Below are 17616 nucleotides of genomic sequence, written 5' to 3'. Positions count from 1 at the left end.
GATATGCTAAGGGCTCTCAACCACTCACTATAACATGCACTGACCACCAGGGGGCAGATGATCCGACCAGTAAGTGAGCTTGCTGCTGGGGTCTGGCTGATCGGGACTGAGTGAGATGGGTCGGACATGCCCTGGAGCCCTCCCGTGGTTCCTCCCCGGCTGGCCAACCTCCCACGTCTCTCCCCGACCCCTATTGTGCACTGGTGGGGTCCCTTGCCTGGATTGCACCCTCTCGCAATCCGGGATCCCTTGGGGGATGCCAGAGAGCTGGTTTCAGCCTGATCCCGCAGGTCAGGCTGAGGGATCCCACTGGTGCACGAATTCGTGCACTGGGCCTCTAGTAAGAGAATAAGAACTTATCCAGGCCTTTTGGATGTGAGCAGACTGTCCATGATCCATTATCCTTCCTTTGGACTGTCAGTCATGATAGCGAGGCCCGTCCCCCCTCCACATTCCACAGCTCTGCCACTAACCTCTGACCTCTGACCTCCAACCTCCAACCTCCGACCTCCGACCTCAGAGCCAGGAATCCAGACCAAGATCCTGCCAGTGCAGTGGTGCCAACAGAGCAGGCAGAGCTTGGGGAGGGCAAGCTGGTGCTCTAAGGGCGCCTTCTCCTGTGTTTATGGGCTCAGCGAGGGAGATGGGGTGCCTTCTCCTGTATGGACAGGCTGCCTCACCGCTGGTTAAATCGTTCGGTGCTTAGTCATTCTGCTGTGCTCACAGCCCTTTTGCACACGATGCCCAGCGCCACCTGGGTCTCTGCCCTGGCCCTCGTCTTTTGCGGCTGGATCCTTTTCGGGCCTGGAAGCTCGCCCCTGACACGGGTTAGGTATCGAGAAACGTTAGGGTCTTTGACGACAGCCGGTGACCACACGCTAGATGACAACACTTCCTTCTGGAGGTGGATGGATGGGAGAGGGCTATGGCGTCTTTTTGTTGTTGTTCAGACTCATTTGTCTAATTATGCAGCATAATTCTTCTAGAACAATGCACGTCACCATCAGGGGACATCATTTGACACCTGAAATGTTCACTGACTTGTATTTGTCAGTTTTATAGGGACCACCCTTCATTTTAAACCTGTGTTACTTTTAGCAATACCTTTGCCTTATTTCTAGGTACACGGCAGGGCTGCAGCTGGCGGGGAGCTTGGCTCAGGGTCAGGCCTTAAGACAAAAGGTGGGTAAGAGTGAAGGGAAGGGAGGTGTGAGCGATGGCCCAGGCGTGGAAGGTGGAAGTGACTCAGGAGAGGTGGAAGTTCTAACAATAGATGCTAAGGATGTGGATGTTTGATGATATAAGACACAAGACAAAATTTCCTAAGAAAGAGTGACTACCTTCTGGAAGGTTCCCTGCAGTGGCGTTCCTCACGGCAAGTCCCACAGAGTCTAAGAAGCCGAAGCCCTGTGGCATGCTTGGAAACCAAGGTGCTGCTGCTGTGGCACTGGGCTCCCCTCATCCTGTGCGCTTGGTGGTTCCCGGCCTCGCCAGAGATGGCAGTTTGGCCAGGGCCCCAGAGCTACCGTGAGAGCCGAGGGACCCTGCGGGCACACGTCCCCCACGGGGTGCCACGGCCGCGGAGCGCAGGCTCCACTCCTTTGCATCCTCAGCAGCAGCAGCTTGGCCCCAGGACCGGGTGAGCATGCAGGGAACCCCGCGAGGGGGGCTGCGCCCAGTTCAGGGCAAAGCGTCTGTGCACAGAAGCGGAGCCACAGCAGCGGCCGTCCTGTCCTGGCCACCTTTCCTCAGAGACGTCCTCGGCGGGGGTGGGGGGTGGGGATGGGGGGTGTACGCTTTCTCCTGTGGCCCCTCGGGATCTGGGAAGTTCGGCGATTGTCATTAAAGCGCAGGAGTGACTGTTCCCACAGTGGCTGGCCCATTGCCACCCTGAGGCTTACAGGCCGCGGCCGTGGGGCTGGGCTGAACTGCAGTCCGGCTGGAGAAAATCCGGTTCCTAAACCCCGGGCCAGAGCCTCGAGCGGCCAGTGTGCTGTGGGGAAGCACAGCGGGACTGGCTGCCATGGGCACAGCGCCTAGCGCTTCAACAGTCCCCGAGGCCGCGGGGCCACGGACGGGCTGTGGGCAAAGAGACAGAATGAGGGGGTTCTGCACAGATTTGGGACAAAGTGAAAATGGGGAGGCACTCTGCTTGCAGAATTACAGAAAACTGGGGGGAAGGACTCAACGGGTGGGAAAAAGAGGAAGGTAAGGAAAGGACAGGAAGGAATTCATCCTGAGAATAACTGATTCCACTCACCCCAAATGGGGCGGTGCACCCCTGAGACAGAGCCACCAGTACTCCCCTGGGAGAGGGACTGAACGTGGGAGCAACTGCAATATCGTGGGAAGGATTTAAAAATGTACAGGAAGACGCAGAGGTGAGACGCTGGTGAACACCAACGCAGACATGAAGGCAGAGCGGCTGGCGGCTGTGGCACACGGGCGTGAACGTCTGACCTCCACGCAAGTTGAGTTTCAGCTCCCAGGGAAACGTGACAGGCGGCCCCGCTGGCTGCGCCCTGAGCACATACAGCCTTTTTTTTTTTTTTTAATATATTTTATTGATTTTTTTACAGAGAGGAAGGGAGAGGGATAGAGAGTTAGAAACATCGATGAGAGAGAAACATCGATCAGCTGCCTCCTGCACATCTCCTACTAGGGATGTGCCCACAACCCAGGTACATGCCCTTGACCGGAATTGAACCTGGGACCTTTCAGTCTGCAGGCTGACGCTCTATCCACTGAGCCAAACTGGTTTTGGCACACACAGCCTTTTTTAAAGTTGAATTTATTGGGCTGACATTGGTGACCAAAATTATACAGGTTTCAGGTGTACAAGTCCATAACACGTCACCTGTACACTGTGTTGTGTGCTCACCACCCAAGTCAAGTCTCCCCCTTTACCTGCTCCTACCTTCCTGCCCCCGCAGTAATCACTGCAGTGTTGTCTTGTCTATGAATTTTTTTTTGTTTTTGCTTAATCCCTTCACCCAGCCCACAGCCCCTCCCCTCTGACAGCTGTCAGTCAGTTCTCCGTGTGTCCGAGTCTGCTCCTGTTCTGTGTGTCCGAGTCTGCTCCTGTCCTGTGTGTACCAGTCTGCTCCTGTTCTGTGTGTGTGTCCGAGTCTGCTCCTGTTCTGTGTGTGTGTCCGAGTCTGCTCCTGTTCTGTGTGTGTGTCCGAGTCTGCTCCTGTTCTGTGTGTGTGTCCGAGTCTGCTCCTGTCCTGTGTGTACCAGTCTGCTCCTGTTCTGTGTGTGTGTCCGAGTCTGCTCCTGTTCTGTGTGTGTGTCCGAGTCTGCTCCTGTTCTGTGTGTACCAGTCTGCTCCTGTTCTGTGTGTGTGTCCGAGTCTGCTCCTGTTCTGTGTGTGTGTGTACCAGTCTGCTCCTGTTCTGTGTGTCCGAGTCTGCTCCTGTTCTCTGTGTGTGTGTGTACCAGTCTGCTCCTGTTCTGTGTGTGTACCAGTCTGCTCCTGTTCTGTGTGTCTGAGTCTGCTCCTGTTCTCTGTGTGTGTGTGTACCAGTCTGCTCCTGTTCTGTGTGTGTGTGTGTGTCAGTCTGCTCCTGTTCTGTGTGTGTGTCCGAGTCTGCTCCTGTTCTGTGTGTCCGAGTCTGCTCCTGTTCTGTGTGTCTGAGTCTGCTCCTGTTCTCTGTGTGTGTACCAGTCTGCTCCTGTTCTGTGTGTGTGTGTGTACCAGTCTGCTCCTGTTCTGTGTGTGTGTGTGTACCAGTCTGCTCCTGTTCTGTGTGTGTGTCCGAGTCTGCTCCTGTTCTGTGTGTGTGTGTGTGTACCAGTCTGCTCCTGTTCTGTGTGTGTGTATGAATCTGCTCCTGTTCTGTGTGTGTGTATGAATCTGCTCCTGTTCTGTGTGTGTACCAGTCTGCTCCTGTTCTGTGTGTGTGTATGAGTCTGCTCCTGTTCTGTGTGTACCAGTCTGCTCCTGTTCTGTGTGTGTGTCCGAGTCTGCTCCTGTTTTGTGTGTACGAGTCTACTCCTGTTTGGTCAGGCACCTTCTTAGAGGAAAGAATCAGACCGAGGCTTTGTGAACAGGCCTGACTACAGGCTGGGGACCTCTGCCTGTCCACACCTTGCACCTCCTCTCACCCGCCGAGATAACCTGGGAGCCAGCCCTTCAGTGTGGGCTCTGGTGGGGGTGGGGGGGCGGTGTAGGGTTTAACAATAAAAGTTGTATTTTCCTATACACCCCCCTCCCCAGCACACACACATGCATACTATCATCCCTGAGCTTCCACGAGGCGAGATCACCGCTTTCTCACCAGGGAAATATGCTTTGCTGCTGAGTTTGTTGGCAACACCCTGCGGAGTCTGGTCCATAGGTCAGACTACCTGGGCCTGGAGGCCCGACCCTGGGCTCCACCTGCGACACGCACTGCGCCACTCGCCGCCGGGCCTGTGAGCCTCAGGCTGGGTGCACGTGAGCATCCTCCCCCGCACCCCGAGTGGAGGAGAGCGCCAGGAGCACGATGCAGGGCCGCTGCAGGCAGAGGCACGCGAGCAGCTGCTGGTATCAGCGCATGGAGTTTGAGGTCATTCGGTTTCTGGTCGAACAGTTAGCTGGTCAGGATTCAGTGTCAGTTGGTTAAATTCTATTCTAGACTCAGGACACAAAGATTCTGAGGAATAAGACATGGTGTTTGTCTGGCTACAGTGAGGAACTGCTGAGCAAAGGGGACAGTGGGCTGGAAATAAAACAGATTAGTGCTCACTCCCCAGTGATACGGAGGAAATGCTGACCTTCTCTGACCACACCCCTCAGCCAGACACAGCAGCAGGCAAGTGGGCCCGACGGGGCTCTGAGAAAAGCAGCGTATTTTGTAGGTCATGGAGTCCATCCGATCATCATCACTGCTGCGTGTCATAGAAACTCCATGTAGCCGCACTTTTGCAGGTGGGCAAACAGGCCCAGGTGAGCTCAGGTAGGGAGCCAACGAGAGGGGAACGATGGTTGTAAGCAGAAAAGCCATTTCTCGGGCTCCGAAGCCAACTATTACCCACACGTGGTGTTCCGAAGTGCACACTAGCTCTTCAAACAGACATTGATCTGGTTTTTATCACAAAATGCCCTCATGTCTTTGAAGTCTCATCTGCTTCTCTTTTCTGTGTGAGGAGCTAAGATCTGAATAAACCCTTTCATCTGGATTTCAAAAGCCCTTATCCTCACAGTGCAGGCGCTCCATAGGCAGCTGATAGCTGATAAATAAACAGAAGCTCCTCCCGCCAGCTATCATTCCAGGGGGCGGGCGGGAGATTTGTCATGATAAGAGACCCCCAAATGCCATTAAGCCTTTTTAGAGGATGAAAGTGAAGTTTCAAAGGGGTGAGATGAGCCCCACCCCTGCTCACCTCCTCCTGTGAAATACAGCGGTGTTATCATGAGCAGTCACAGCAGCCACGCCATGAAATCATCAAGAGTAATTCCGTTCTTTTCGGTGGTGAGCAAATTGTCTGGGGGATGCGCAGGGATGGAGGACCTGAGAGGCGTCTGACCTACTTACACAGGGAAAGAGCAGAGGCAGGGTTGCACAGGCCGTGGGGCCGGTGTGCCTGGCGGTGACCGAGGGCCGCCGGCCGGCAGAGAGGGGCTGGGCAGGGCCTGGGCGCTCGCAGCATCTGTGCTGCCATGCATCCCAGCTCTGGTTTTCCTCTCCGTCCCCTCTGCTCATCGTCAATAGTCTTGCAAACACAGAAGCGGTGGTTTTGGTTGCTATTTAAAAAGCAGTCAAAATAAATGCTCGGTTAAAAGAAATAAGGGAACACCAATCTAGCCCGGAGCACCTGGACGGGGCCTGGTTTGGAAACGTGACTCATTAACACGCACAGGCCTGCCCTGAGGCCAGGGAGCCTCGGCTGCTCCTCCCCAGTGTGGCCCCCTAATGAAGTTCCAGCCCCGCTTTCACTGCGGGAACAGTTCAATCCTGAGAAGGTTAGGGCTTGACCAGAAAGTAGAAAAGCCTGGGATGTGGCCCAGGAGTCTCTCGATGGGACTGAGTCGGTGCAGCAGGCACTGGAGGCTGTGTGTGTGTGTGTGTGTGTGTGTGTGTGTGTGTTGGGGGGGCGGGGGTCGGTTAAGGTGTTTGGGAAGCGATTTGTGGGCGAAATAATTCCTGAGAGACTGCTCACTGCGAACACGCATCGCGGGGCGGGAGCTCTGAACGGCCGGCTCTGCGTGGAGCCCGTTTGACTGGGGTCCAAGCCAAGCATCCCCACCCACTGCCCAGTGCACAGGGTCCCCTTGGGCGAGTGGACCGAGCAGCCTGGAGGGTATTGGTCTGACCTCTACGCCTGCTGCTGATTCGCACAGCGGCCTGAGAGCCTCACTCCACTGTGGGCAACACTTCCTGGTGGAAACTCTCAGAAACACATCCACGATCATAAAAATGAAGAGAGAAAAAGAAGAATAAAAATGATTCAGGGGCCCTGCATCATGGCAACGGGTGAAGCGGTCAGAGACCAGCCAGACCCTTGGGTCTGCCCAGCCACCCGTGTCCACAGGGGCCTCGTGGTCCTTCCTCCATAGACCTGCTCCCGTCCCGGCTTCTTTCTGAGGAAACGTGCTCCGCCCTTCCCCCATATGCTCTCAGCCCTCCCACTAGTCCAGTGGTTCTCAACCTGTGGGTCGCGACCCCTTTGGGGGTCGAACGACCCTTTCACAGGGGTCGCCTAAGACCATCGGAAAACACATATATAATTACATATTGTTTTTGTGTTTGATCACTATGTTTTAATTATGTTCAATTTGTAACAGTGAAATTGGGGGTCAGCACAACATGAGGAACTGTATTGAAGGGTCGTGGCATTAGGAAGGTTGAGAACCACTGCCCTAGTCAATCAGGGCACCGAGCCCAGGGCCACAGAACTGAGCCCCGGGCGGAGGCGAGGGGATGGCCGTGCAGTGCCAGTCAGCACTGGAGCCATGGGACCTCGGGTGCTCTGCTGTCCTGGCTGGGAACAGCAGGGTCCCCCGGAATCCAAGGGAAAGGAGCCAACGGCGTGGAGAGAATGGGGCACGCGGCTGCTCCCGCTCTAGTCTGCCTGCTGGGCCTGTGAGGGTGGTGAGGGCGGGAGCTGTCCCAGCTGGTGTGGGGCTCACCTGGCGGTAGAAGCACAGTGACCGGACAGGCCATCCATCTGAAGGGATTTTCCCTTAAAGAATGTTCAGGAGTCAGAAAGAACTCGCACGAGGCTGTGGCCTGGGTACATATTTAATTAACATATGTGATCGGTTACAAAGTCATGCGATGCCTTATTTACCGAAAAGCAGAGGTCGCGCAGTACACAGTGTGTTAGACATAAAATCAGAAGATAAACACAGTTCTTCCTAAATGAAATCTGACAATGGGTTTCCAAAACCTTTATTTCCAGCCTTGCTCCGAGCTGCATCTCTTGAAGGTGAGTTGCCAGGTGCAGCATTTTAAACATTTAGTTCCCCGAATCCCGATACTGTGACTTAAATGCTCCAATTACTTCGGCCCAGTGACAAACCCTGCCGCACCCCCAGCCGCACGCTGCCCTGGGTGGGTTGGCACTTTCAGGGCATCGCAGCTCCGTCCAGTACAACCTGTGCGACGGGGCGGAGAGCGCGACGGCAGGGGAAGGCGGTCTGCTCTGCGACACCCGTCAGGACACCGCGGACCTCACATCCAGGACCTGCGGGTGGCCTGGGCCTTGGGTGTGGACACCTGGGTGTCAGAGTCCGCGCTCACCCTTTGCTGTCGATGGGGACGGTGGGCTCCAGGTTGCTTTTCTCTAAGCAAGACGCCCCAGGATTTCGAGTGGGGCTCCTCCCCGCTGTGCTGAGTCATGCAGTGCCTTCCCTCAACCTGCACCTGGTCCTGGACCTCGAGGGGAGGCTGTTTTTCAATCCCGAAGCCAGCAGCTCTGACCTGTCTCCTAGCGATCGCCACCTCCGTGGGCCCACACTCACTTCCTCACCACTTCCTCTCTCCTTCCCCTCTTCCCAGGACCCTTTCTCTCCCACACCTGCTCCCTCCCAGACATAGGGTCAGGGCCTGCTGCAGGGAATGACTTCCCTGAGAAATGGTTAGCTTGTTACGTGACTCTCCAGTGGTGGGATGTGTGAGGGGCGGGCAGCGTGGCAGAGCCCGGCGGGTGCTCGTTAGTTTACCGGACGGGCTGCTGGGAGGGTTTCCTTGAAGGTCCTGTGTGGCTGGTGCTCACTCTCTGGGAGACGATGGTTGGCTCCCGGCTGATGGGAGTGTGCGCCCACCAGCCCGGCCAGCGCAGGCTGCAGAGGGTCAGGGTGGGAGGCTGTCCTCGCAGAGCTCTTTGTTTTTGCTCTGAACTGCCGTCAGCGCCCGCTGTGCAGAGCGCCAGGCAGCCCTGAGCGGGATCCTTCCAGACGTCTGATTGTATTGGTTTGAAGGCAAAGTGATGGGACTGCCTTAGTGAGCCTGGATTTCTGAAGGGGTCTGTCTGGGAGAAAGGACGTGTGTGGCAATGTGATTGTGTGTGCACACATGTATGAGTGTGAGTGTATGTGTGTGTGTGCATGCGTACGCACTCACGGGTGCATGTGTGGATGTGTGTTGCGTATGTGTGTGAGTGGCGTGTGTATGTGCGTGTGTGTGAGTGTGTGCGTGCGTGTGTGTGTGTGAGTGGCGTGTGTGTGTGCGTGTGTGCGTGTATGTGTGAGTGGCGTGTGTGTGTGTGCGTGTGTGAGTGTGTGTGTGAGTGGTGTGTGTGTGAGTGTGTGTGCGTGTGTGAGTGGCGTGTGTGTGTGTGTGTGAGTGGTGTGTGTGTGTGTGTGTGCGTGCGTGTGTGTGTAGGGTTCCATATGAACAAGCACTGCTTTAGAAGACAAACATGGAACACAGAATCCACAGTCTGAGTCTTGCTTCTGGTTTAACTTAAAACTACCTCAACCTAGGCAGAAAGACTCTGTGATGGCGTCCCTGGCCGAGCCCTGTTCCCCCCAAGGAGACACGATGCCCCCGCTCCCCTGACCACTGTCTGCGCCCTCCACACGGCCCTCCTGCCCCAGGGGGTGTCCTCGGGGAGGGGTTGGAGGGCGGAGCCACCGAGAAGCAGGTGGTGCACAGTTTCTTCCCCGGGAAGGGCATCCTCGGTTGTCTAACTGCCCAGAATAAAAGAATGTATTGTCTTTGTGTTACCATGGAGATGTCCAGTAACACAGTTTTTCTTTTTTCTCTTTTTTCTAAGTTTAAAAATAACTTCCAAAAGATTTCAAAGACATTTTCTAGGGCAACTTTGATGTGTTTGCAATTTTTATTAGGGGGCGTGATATCTGTATTCCTCATTGTATTCATACAGTGAAGAGCTTCGTGTGTGTGTCTGTGGCTTGAAATTTTAAATCGTATGTACATGTATGTACCCATGTCACCGTGTGCCTGGAAGGCGTTCCTTTCTCTGTAGCCTCCATAGCTGCCCTCGGGGTCTCCCGCCTCTGCCTCCAGGGGTCAGCGTGTGCAAGGTGAACAACAAGTTCACACACTAGCAGGGCAGGGCGCGAGGTCCACCGGGTTCCGACAGCCCACGTCTGTCACTGGGAGCCTCTGGGCAAGCCCTACAATATCTAGGTGATTCTCTGGGCATTTTCAAACATATGCATAACATATCTGAATTTTTAAGTAAATTTAAAATGTTCTTAAAAATGTTTTGGCATCCGAGGGAAAATGACTGGCCTCGCCCCTTGGCTGCTGGCTTCCGGCTGTGTGAGAGGGTGAAGGGCTGGGATTTTACGGCAGGTGTGGGCGCGGGGGAGGAGGCGCCAGAGGTCCCCGAGCGGCTGCCCTGCTGTGCGGTCGCCTTCATGACTGAGGCGTGGCCTGGCCCTACTGTCCAGGGCTGTGACAGCGTGTCCTTGAAGGGGCTTTCTGGACAAATGTGACCACTCACCCCACAGGGACGGGGCTGGCAGTGGCCTGCGCCGCCTGTGCAGCCTGGCAGCGGGCTGAAGGCTCTGGCCGCGAGGCAGCCTTCGAGGGGACAGGAACAGGAGGAATCTCCCCACACCCTCCTGCAGGCGGATGTGGTGACATAACGGCTTCACGCTCCTGCTCTGCGGGAACAGCTGCCACAGGGGCTGCAAACGTGGGAACCAGGAGTGCGAACGACATGGGAAGGAGGGGGGCGGGCGCCAGCACGGAGCCAGGGGACCCTCTGCAGAACAGTCAGGATGTCACTAGCCCTTCCCAGCACGTTCTCGTGGAATTCACTCAGTGGCCTCACCTAGTCACCCTCTTACTGGGTGATTCTCCTTATCCCTCCGTCAGGTAAATGACTCATCCAATCTCACCTACTGAAGCGAAGACGGCCCACCCAGGACTCGCACAGTGGGATGCGGAATGAGGTGTGAACTCAGCAGGCAGCATGGGCAGTCGAGGTGGGTGGGGCTGCGTGTACTATGGTGGCAATTCACTAACACGGCAGAACAGGGGGGGATGGGGCGGCTAAAGGGGTGTTACTTGGCAAAACGCAGGGTATTTTAAAGCTCTCGCTCACTTACAAACCCCCACATCAGTCAAGTCCACCTTCCAAAGACAACAGGGTGTTGTCATCGGCATTTACGAACAGACAGCTGCCAGGACGTCAGTCGCTCCAGGGGATGGCACTTCCTGGTTTCGTAGCCAGTCCCCTGGACGTTGGGGTGAGAAACAGCAGCTGCTTTAGTTCGCGTTCTGGTGTTGAAATGTCAGACTTTTACACGGACGGATTGGAAACAACGCGAACATGGAAGCTGTGGGCCCACATGCTGGAGAAGAGCTGCAGCTATGACAGAGCCCATTGCCGATCTCAGGTCATGGATTTCATACACAATTTGGAACTTTATGGGGGTGTCTGGGGAGGCGTGGGGAAGAATTGGTATCGATGTGCTCACATAGATGATGTACAAACACAACCTATTCCTGATTGTATCTCTTGCTTATAACCTCCAGCTACATGAAGATTCTCTAAGGGGAAGATCAACATTTTAAATAACTTGCTTAAGAAATTGGATAGTGGCTGCCTCGTAAAACTCTTGCCAGCTTTTACTAACCAAGGTCAGAAATCATTTGGCGGGTGACGCCCCGGATCAGAATTCAAACAACAAGACCCGTGACCTCGTGCAGCCAGCCTCCACCCTGTGCTTTGCCAGACCAAGGCGGGGGCGGTCCCTGCCTTCCCGACGCGGCCGCGCTCAGCGCTGCCCGCGCTTCCTATGGTCCCTTGCCTTGGGCAGAACTTGCCCGTGCTGATCGGGTTTGGCAGCAGCGCGCTCTCAGGCATATGATCTGAGTGGCGCGTAGTGAGGAGTGGGGGCAGGACGAGGACACTGGGAAAGAAGCCTTTCAGACAACGCTGGCAGAGCGTGTGAGCCGCCCGGGCCCCGGTGGGTGTCGGGGAGCAGAGCCCGGAGGGAGGAGAGTCGTCTGCTGGGAACGCAGGGGTGGTGGAGGAGCAACTCACAGGACGACTCTCCGGCCGCTGCACGGCTACTTCATGAGCTCCTGATAAAACTCGGAGCGCACGAAGCGGGGCAGCGAATCCTTCTCCATCAGGGCGTGCACCCTCTTCTGGGCCACGTCGAAGCTGCTGGGCGAGGGCTCCACCAGGTTCCTCACTGTGATGTCCTTGGTGAAGTGGTCGATGTTCACCTGCGGGCAGCGACAGCCGGTCAGGGCGGGCAGGGACGGGGACTTCCCCCGGAGAGTGAGGGCGGTGCTTCTGCTTCCTAGGTCGTGGGGAAGGCCACTCGGGTTAGCACGCGGCCAGTCAGACACGCACCGGGCGTCAGCCTTTCCTCTGCGGGGTGGGGGTGGGGTGCCTGTCTGTGTGAAGGTGAAGTGGCTTCTTCACGGTCACAGAGCTAAGGGGTGTGTTTGAATCCAGGTGCCCACGGGTCTCGCCTGGAGGCAGGCCGTTTAGTGAGGCCTCGGTCCTTAGACGGGGCCACCACCTGCTGGTGCTGGTAACTCAGCCAGGTCCTACCCATGTTGAAACTGCATTCCCAGGGCCTCGTTTCCCTGACAACACCCATGTTTGCATGAGGGACTTGAGAACGTTTTCCAGGAGCCCTCGCCTGGATTCCATGAAGAGGAACGGAGTTGGTGGGAAGGCAGGTTAGATTGGGGAATCCCAGGAAATAGGGAACTGTGTCAGATTTAACACGGAACTCACGTCCGTGATGACATCATGCTGGCAGGGAAAGTGTGGCCAGCGCCCTGGCTCCTCCTCACAGGCTGGGAGGCTGAGGGCGGCGGGGGAGGCCTGCAGAGGAGCCCAAGCTAATTTCCGCCGCAGCATGGAACCCCGTAATCTCCAGGACTCTCTTCCCCCCCTTGACCCACAGGCCCCTACACACTGTGCTCCTCCCTGCAGCTCCTGGAGGGGCTCACCTGTGGGTAGTAAGGTCTGCACTTGGGCCATACGTTCAAACATCCGCCTCTAAACAGGATTAGCGATGACTAATTCATAACCAGAGTCTGGAGAACATATGGAGGAAAGGGATATCGGGGGAGCCCCTCGCATCACCTAGAGAAGATGGCTGCCCACCTGCGGGGCTCCTCGGACCACGCGGGGCTGGCTGCAATCCCCGGCTGGGTTAAGGAGTGCAAAGTGGTCCTAGAGATCTGACCCAGCACCGAGCACAGCTGTGCTGTGGTGTCCTGAGCCCACGCAGAGCAGGTACCCGACCCCAGAGCTTCTCTGAAATCAACACACATCTGGTTGTTGGTGGCCAATTGATGGTAGCCTGTCTTCCAACTGTGCCATCTGGCGACAATCTGACTTCCATGAGCAGGCACCCTGCTGCCCTGACCAGAGTATAAATGCATAAATGGGGGTGTAGAAAAGGGATGAGGAGGGTGGAGGGGAAAATGAGTTTACATGGGAAGAAAGGGAAGGGAAGGGGAAGAGAGAATGATAGGGGGTAGGAACACTCACTAGTGTTAACTAGTTGGGACTCTGACGTGTGTGTTTTCACATTCACAGCTTAATGCCATCCTGACAGCCCTGCCAGGTATCTTCACCCCCCCTTTTCGCGAAGGAGGGCACTAGGTTCGGAGGGACCCGCTGATTCATTCAAGACCACCCTCGGTGTCATTGCTGCTGCCGAGTGAGGCCACGCTGCCTGCGCGTCCAGGCAGGATGAGTCCCAGCTGCTTGGCCACACTGCTCCGCCCCTGCACCCAGTAGGTGCTCAAGAAAGGTGGCCACGCCCCGTCAGAGTGGCCTCGGGCTGCAGACCTTTTCCTAGGTGTGACCCCTTCCCAGGACATCGCTGAGGGAGCCTCACAGACCACGCTCACCCAGCGCCACCCAGGACCCACCTCTTTAGGGGCCTCGGTCTGGATGAACTCTTCATAAATTTTCTTCGCCTTCTCCGCCATCTTGGCCGCCGACTTGGTCTTCTTGAAGTCCTCACAGGCCATCCAGAACTCCAGGTTCTCCTCACTGAATTCAGACTTCAGGAAGCTCTTGAAGCTGGCGAGTCCATCTAGCAAGAAGAAGGTCATGGAGGAAACGGATCCAGTACCTATCATCTCCCTGTCCTCTGTCTCTCACCCACCTGTCACCTATCTGTCCGTCACTGTCCTGCTGAGTGGCCTGGGCTTCCTTACTACTGATCTCTGTCCCTTAAGGAGGAGCCTTACAACTGTGAACGCGTGGACTTCCCATTACGAACTCAGGAGGCAGGAGTAATTAATACCCTATCTTCCGGCTGAGGCCAGAGCGGCTCAGTAAGTGCCCTTAGTAACCAACTGGCAGGTGGCGGAGCTGGGGTGTCAGGCGGGTGTCTGTGTTGCGAGAGGCTGACCAGCGTAGGCATCCAGGACGCTGTGACCTGGTGCACTTGGCAGTCGCTCCCTTAGGGTTCCTTTAGAAACTGCACTGGAAACGGACTGGCAATGAAAGTGGCAGGAACACTGACAACTGCCCCGTTCTCTCTTTCTACAGGTGCTGTCTGCGCAGGTCAGGCGCAGGATGAGTCGTTATAAGTAAACAGACGGTTCTGCCAAAGGGAGCGGGTGGAAGCTGGGGAAGTAGGGAAAGATGAAGAAACACAAAAGGCATGTAACAGTGAAGGGGACACCGGGAGGACGAGGAACAGTGACAGAAGGGCCTCCTTGCCCCCGAAGGAGGGGCCTCCTCGGCCCCGAAGGAGGGGCCTGCGGTTCAGGCCTGAAGGGCGTGGGAGCGGCGAGGAACCTGCCACCGAGTAGCGACCAGGCCAGCACTCACACATTGGTCTTTAAAACGTGTTAAAGGTACAGCCACACACAAACACAGGCCCGGGCCTGCCTGGGCCCGATGCCTTCCTTTGCTGGTTTGTTGCTTGTGCCCTGCCCTCCACTGTAACCGCCACGCGGCAGGCAGCAGCGCGGTGAGGGAGGAGGCGCCAGCACGGAATAAAGGGACTCGCGTCTTCATGATCCCCCTCCTCTTTCGAGCCGACCGACTCTCTCTCTACAAACACAGATCTCAAACAGCAATTCTAACAAGTCTGCATAGAGTCCACGTCCACTTAGTACCTCAGGAAGGTCCCCAAGGGCGGAGCAGAGGTGCCAGCTGCACTGGCAGCCGCAGTGGCACGTGGCCCTCCCGGCGGAGCGGGAGTGACTGTCCCAGAACATCGGGCCGGTTTCCCCCTCACTGGCCCCATCAGCAGGCCTTCCGGAAGCTCGTAGTTCTGGCTGGGAACATTTTCCTACTGAATTCATTTCCTTTCACCTAATTTCATCTGTTTCCCGTTCCTCGAGTTGGTCTCCTCCTTTTCACAGACTGTCCCTGTGTTAGTCGCTGCCAAGCACAGGGATTTCTACAACGGGCTGCAGCTCCATGAGGGTTAAACCAGGACAGATGGGGTCCTTCTGTCTGGATACATTCATGGTCTCCGTGTCCTGCCAAGTCCCTGCAACCGCGTCCACCTCTATCGAGGCAGGATGGCTCCGCGATAGCGAGCCTGGGCCCGGACACTCGCATGTCACCCCCTCCCTGTGCTGACCCTTAAACACAGCTCCACTGAACACCTGAGAATACGCCTGGCGAGGGCAGCTCTGATAAGCAATGTCCTCTAGAAGCCCAGCTGGAAAGTCACTTACAACCGTCTCACATGGTGGCCCGGGCAGTAGGCGGCTCCCTCTCATTGCCTGCGGCTCGTTGCAGCCCAGGGCCGTGCTGTCACCGCTGTGCTGCGGGAGCCAGGCCCGCTTCTCCCCTCACCTTCACCTTTGTCTGTTTCCTTTTTGTTTGTTTGTTTGTGTTAATCCTCACCTGAGGATATTTTTCTCAATGATTATGGAGAGAGTGGAAGGGAGACAGAGAGAGGGAGAAAGATGCGAGAGACACATTGATTGGTTGCCTTCTACATGCACCCTGACCAGGGATGGAACCTGCAACTCAGGTACGTGCACTTGACTGAGAATCGAACCCTCGACCCATCAGTACGGGGCCGACTCCCTAACCACTGAGCTACTGTCCACGGCTCATGTTTCTTAAACAAAGGTGTCAGGTAGTCCCTGTGGGAATGGGAACCTTCCCAGGCAAGTTCCAGCTGCCAGGAAGTGCGGACGGGACAGCCTGCTGAGTTCTCACAGGATCGGCTCAGAGGCCGGAGGACACAGCCTCACTGAGTCTGCGGCCAATTTCCTGCCGTAGCTCCATCGGGCACTCGGAGTCATTCTGCCTCTTTGTAAAAGGGAGAGAGAAAATTCCAGTGCCTCACTCACTATTCATCCCGAGGACAGCGCCAGGATTCCCAGACGATGCTCACAACGGAATGAGCTGGAAATACCCGTCTGGGCCTGGGCGCTGACGTCGTGGCGCGCACTGAACCCCACAATATTATTTCAAGGATTTTTGTCCACAGACGCACTTTAAGCCCAGAATCATGAAATGGCTTTGTGCTCTGTTGGTCTGGGGTGTTTAAAGCTGTTCTTTCCTCATCTGGCTTCTGAGGATTCCCTGGCGGCCCCTTACGAGGACCCTCTGACACCTGCCCCCCTCGTACCTTTCCCTCTTTAACCTCTGGCTCATTCCTCAGAGATGCTCTCCATTACTCCTGGGGAAGTCCTAGTGGGTCTGACTTTAACAGACTCCAGACCACATGTCTATTCTGCAAGCAACACACGTGTCTTCTTTGCCCATCCCAGCCCCCTGCCCACTCTACACGCCAGTAGAGTCCCCTCCCCACATTCCTGACCATCCGCACAGCACAGCCTCCGGACACCTCCTGGCACACCTGGTCAGGCATCACTGCCGAGGAAGCCCAAGACCCGCCTGGTCCTCCCCTGGAAACCTGGGCTGTGACATCGGCGACAATCCCAGAGCCGCCCTAATGAGTGGGCCACACACACATGCACATATATCTTCCCCTCTGAGACGTAGAAACTATCACTGCAGAATCTCTGGCCTTAAGCTCACACCGGTTTGCAAACTGAAAGACTTCAGTCCCTCAGCGGATGCTGAGGTGTTATCACTAACTGCCGCACTCACCTTCCCCATCTTCTCATCCCAGTAGCTTCATCTCCCAAAGCCTAAACCACGAACTTACCGCCCTCAGCATATGCATGGCTGAAACGGACCGTGCGCATAAATATACACCCTTCTCCTCAATGGTTTTGACAACATGGAAGAAGTTCTGCTAATTCTCAGGTTTCTGGACACTAGCAATAAATGCCCGGCCCCAGGGCACTTAGCTCACAGTGCATCACACTGCAGCCTGCCAGCTGGCTACCGACCCAGAGCCCCTGCCGAAGACAGTGAGGAAGTCAGCTGATAAACATAAATGTTTTCCTTTTAGTTGACCTCGTGGAATTTTGGGTTCCAGAAGCAACAGAATTCATTATCACCCATTAAGTCACTAAACATTTATTGGGCACTCTATAGGTCAGGGCAGGACACTCTGTTTAGCACAAACCGTAAAAAGAATCAACAATGATTGAGAAAGTTCCAGATTGGAAGAGTTGGTGTTTTGCCTTGAGATGTTGAGCTGGTAAGCAGAAACTTTCCCACCCAAACAAGACAAAATGTCTGTATACAGTTGAACACACATTATTTGTTACATACTCTGCCCATTAGTCATGAAGATCCCGTGAAAAGGTTTTTTAATCCTTGTTTTTGCAAAGCATCAAACAAAATGTCACATTCCATTCTTGCGGTGAAGATGGGGAAATATGGGTTAGATATCTTAGGTAGAATAATGTCTAGCGTGAACTATTCAACAAATATTTATTTTCCACATACTGTGCACTTCCTGTTGTAAAATAATGGGGGTCAGAAGGCCAAGGCCGGGCTGCCCAGCAGTTTGTAATCTATAGGAGGCGGGGAACGACTCTAAACGGAATACAGAATAGCACATGTTGAGCTGAGTGGCCAGCGTGAAGGGGCACAGACAATGTGCAGACAAGTGTGTCTGGAAGCTCAGAGGGCGGGAAGGGCAGGTCCCGAGATGCACTTTGACAGGAGAGGGAGGTTCCCGCAGGAAAGATGTGATGCAAAGCAGTGCTCGCCTGTGGGAAGCCGGGAAAGCCGGCCGACGGGGCAGGCAGTGTGATGGCAGACCAGCCAGAGCACCATGGAGAGTCTTGAACATTGGAAATGGCACTCAATCCTGTCAGCCTTGGGAATGCG

General features: G+C 55.5%; 1 protein-coding gene across 2 annotated transcripts in view; it reads right to left on the bottom strand.

The window, feature by feature from the left end:
• Positions 1-7212: 7212 nt before the first annotated feature.
• RGS5 (regulator of G protein signaling 5) overlaps positions 7213-17616 on the bottom strand; it is a 36213-nt gene continuing 25809 nt past the window's right edge. The window contains exons 4-6 of one of the 2 annotated variants that reach the window (XM_081112198.1): positions 13314-13480; positions 11452-11639; positions 10617-10639 (exon numbers count right to left, since the gene is read on the bottom strand). In XM_081112198.1, the coding sequence (XP_080968324.1) occupies positions 11478-11639; positions 13314-13480 (329 nt within the window). In that variant the 3' untranslated portion in view covers positions 10617-10639; positions 11452-11477. Of the gene's footprint in view, positions 11640-13313; positions 13481-17616 lie in introns of both variants that reach the window. The other variant, XM_081112197.1, reaches the window with a different exon arrangement.

The sequence above is a fragment of the Myotis nattereri genome (assembly GCF_964212035.1).
Source record: "Myotis nattereri genome assembly, chromosome: 18".
NCBI classification, from domain to species: Eukaryota; Metazoa; Chordata; class Mammalia; order Chiroptera; family Vespertilionidae; genus Myotis; species Myotis nattereri.
The sequence above is the reverse complement of the archived record's forward strand: the minus strand, read 5'-3'. Positions and strand labels throughout refer to the sequence as shown.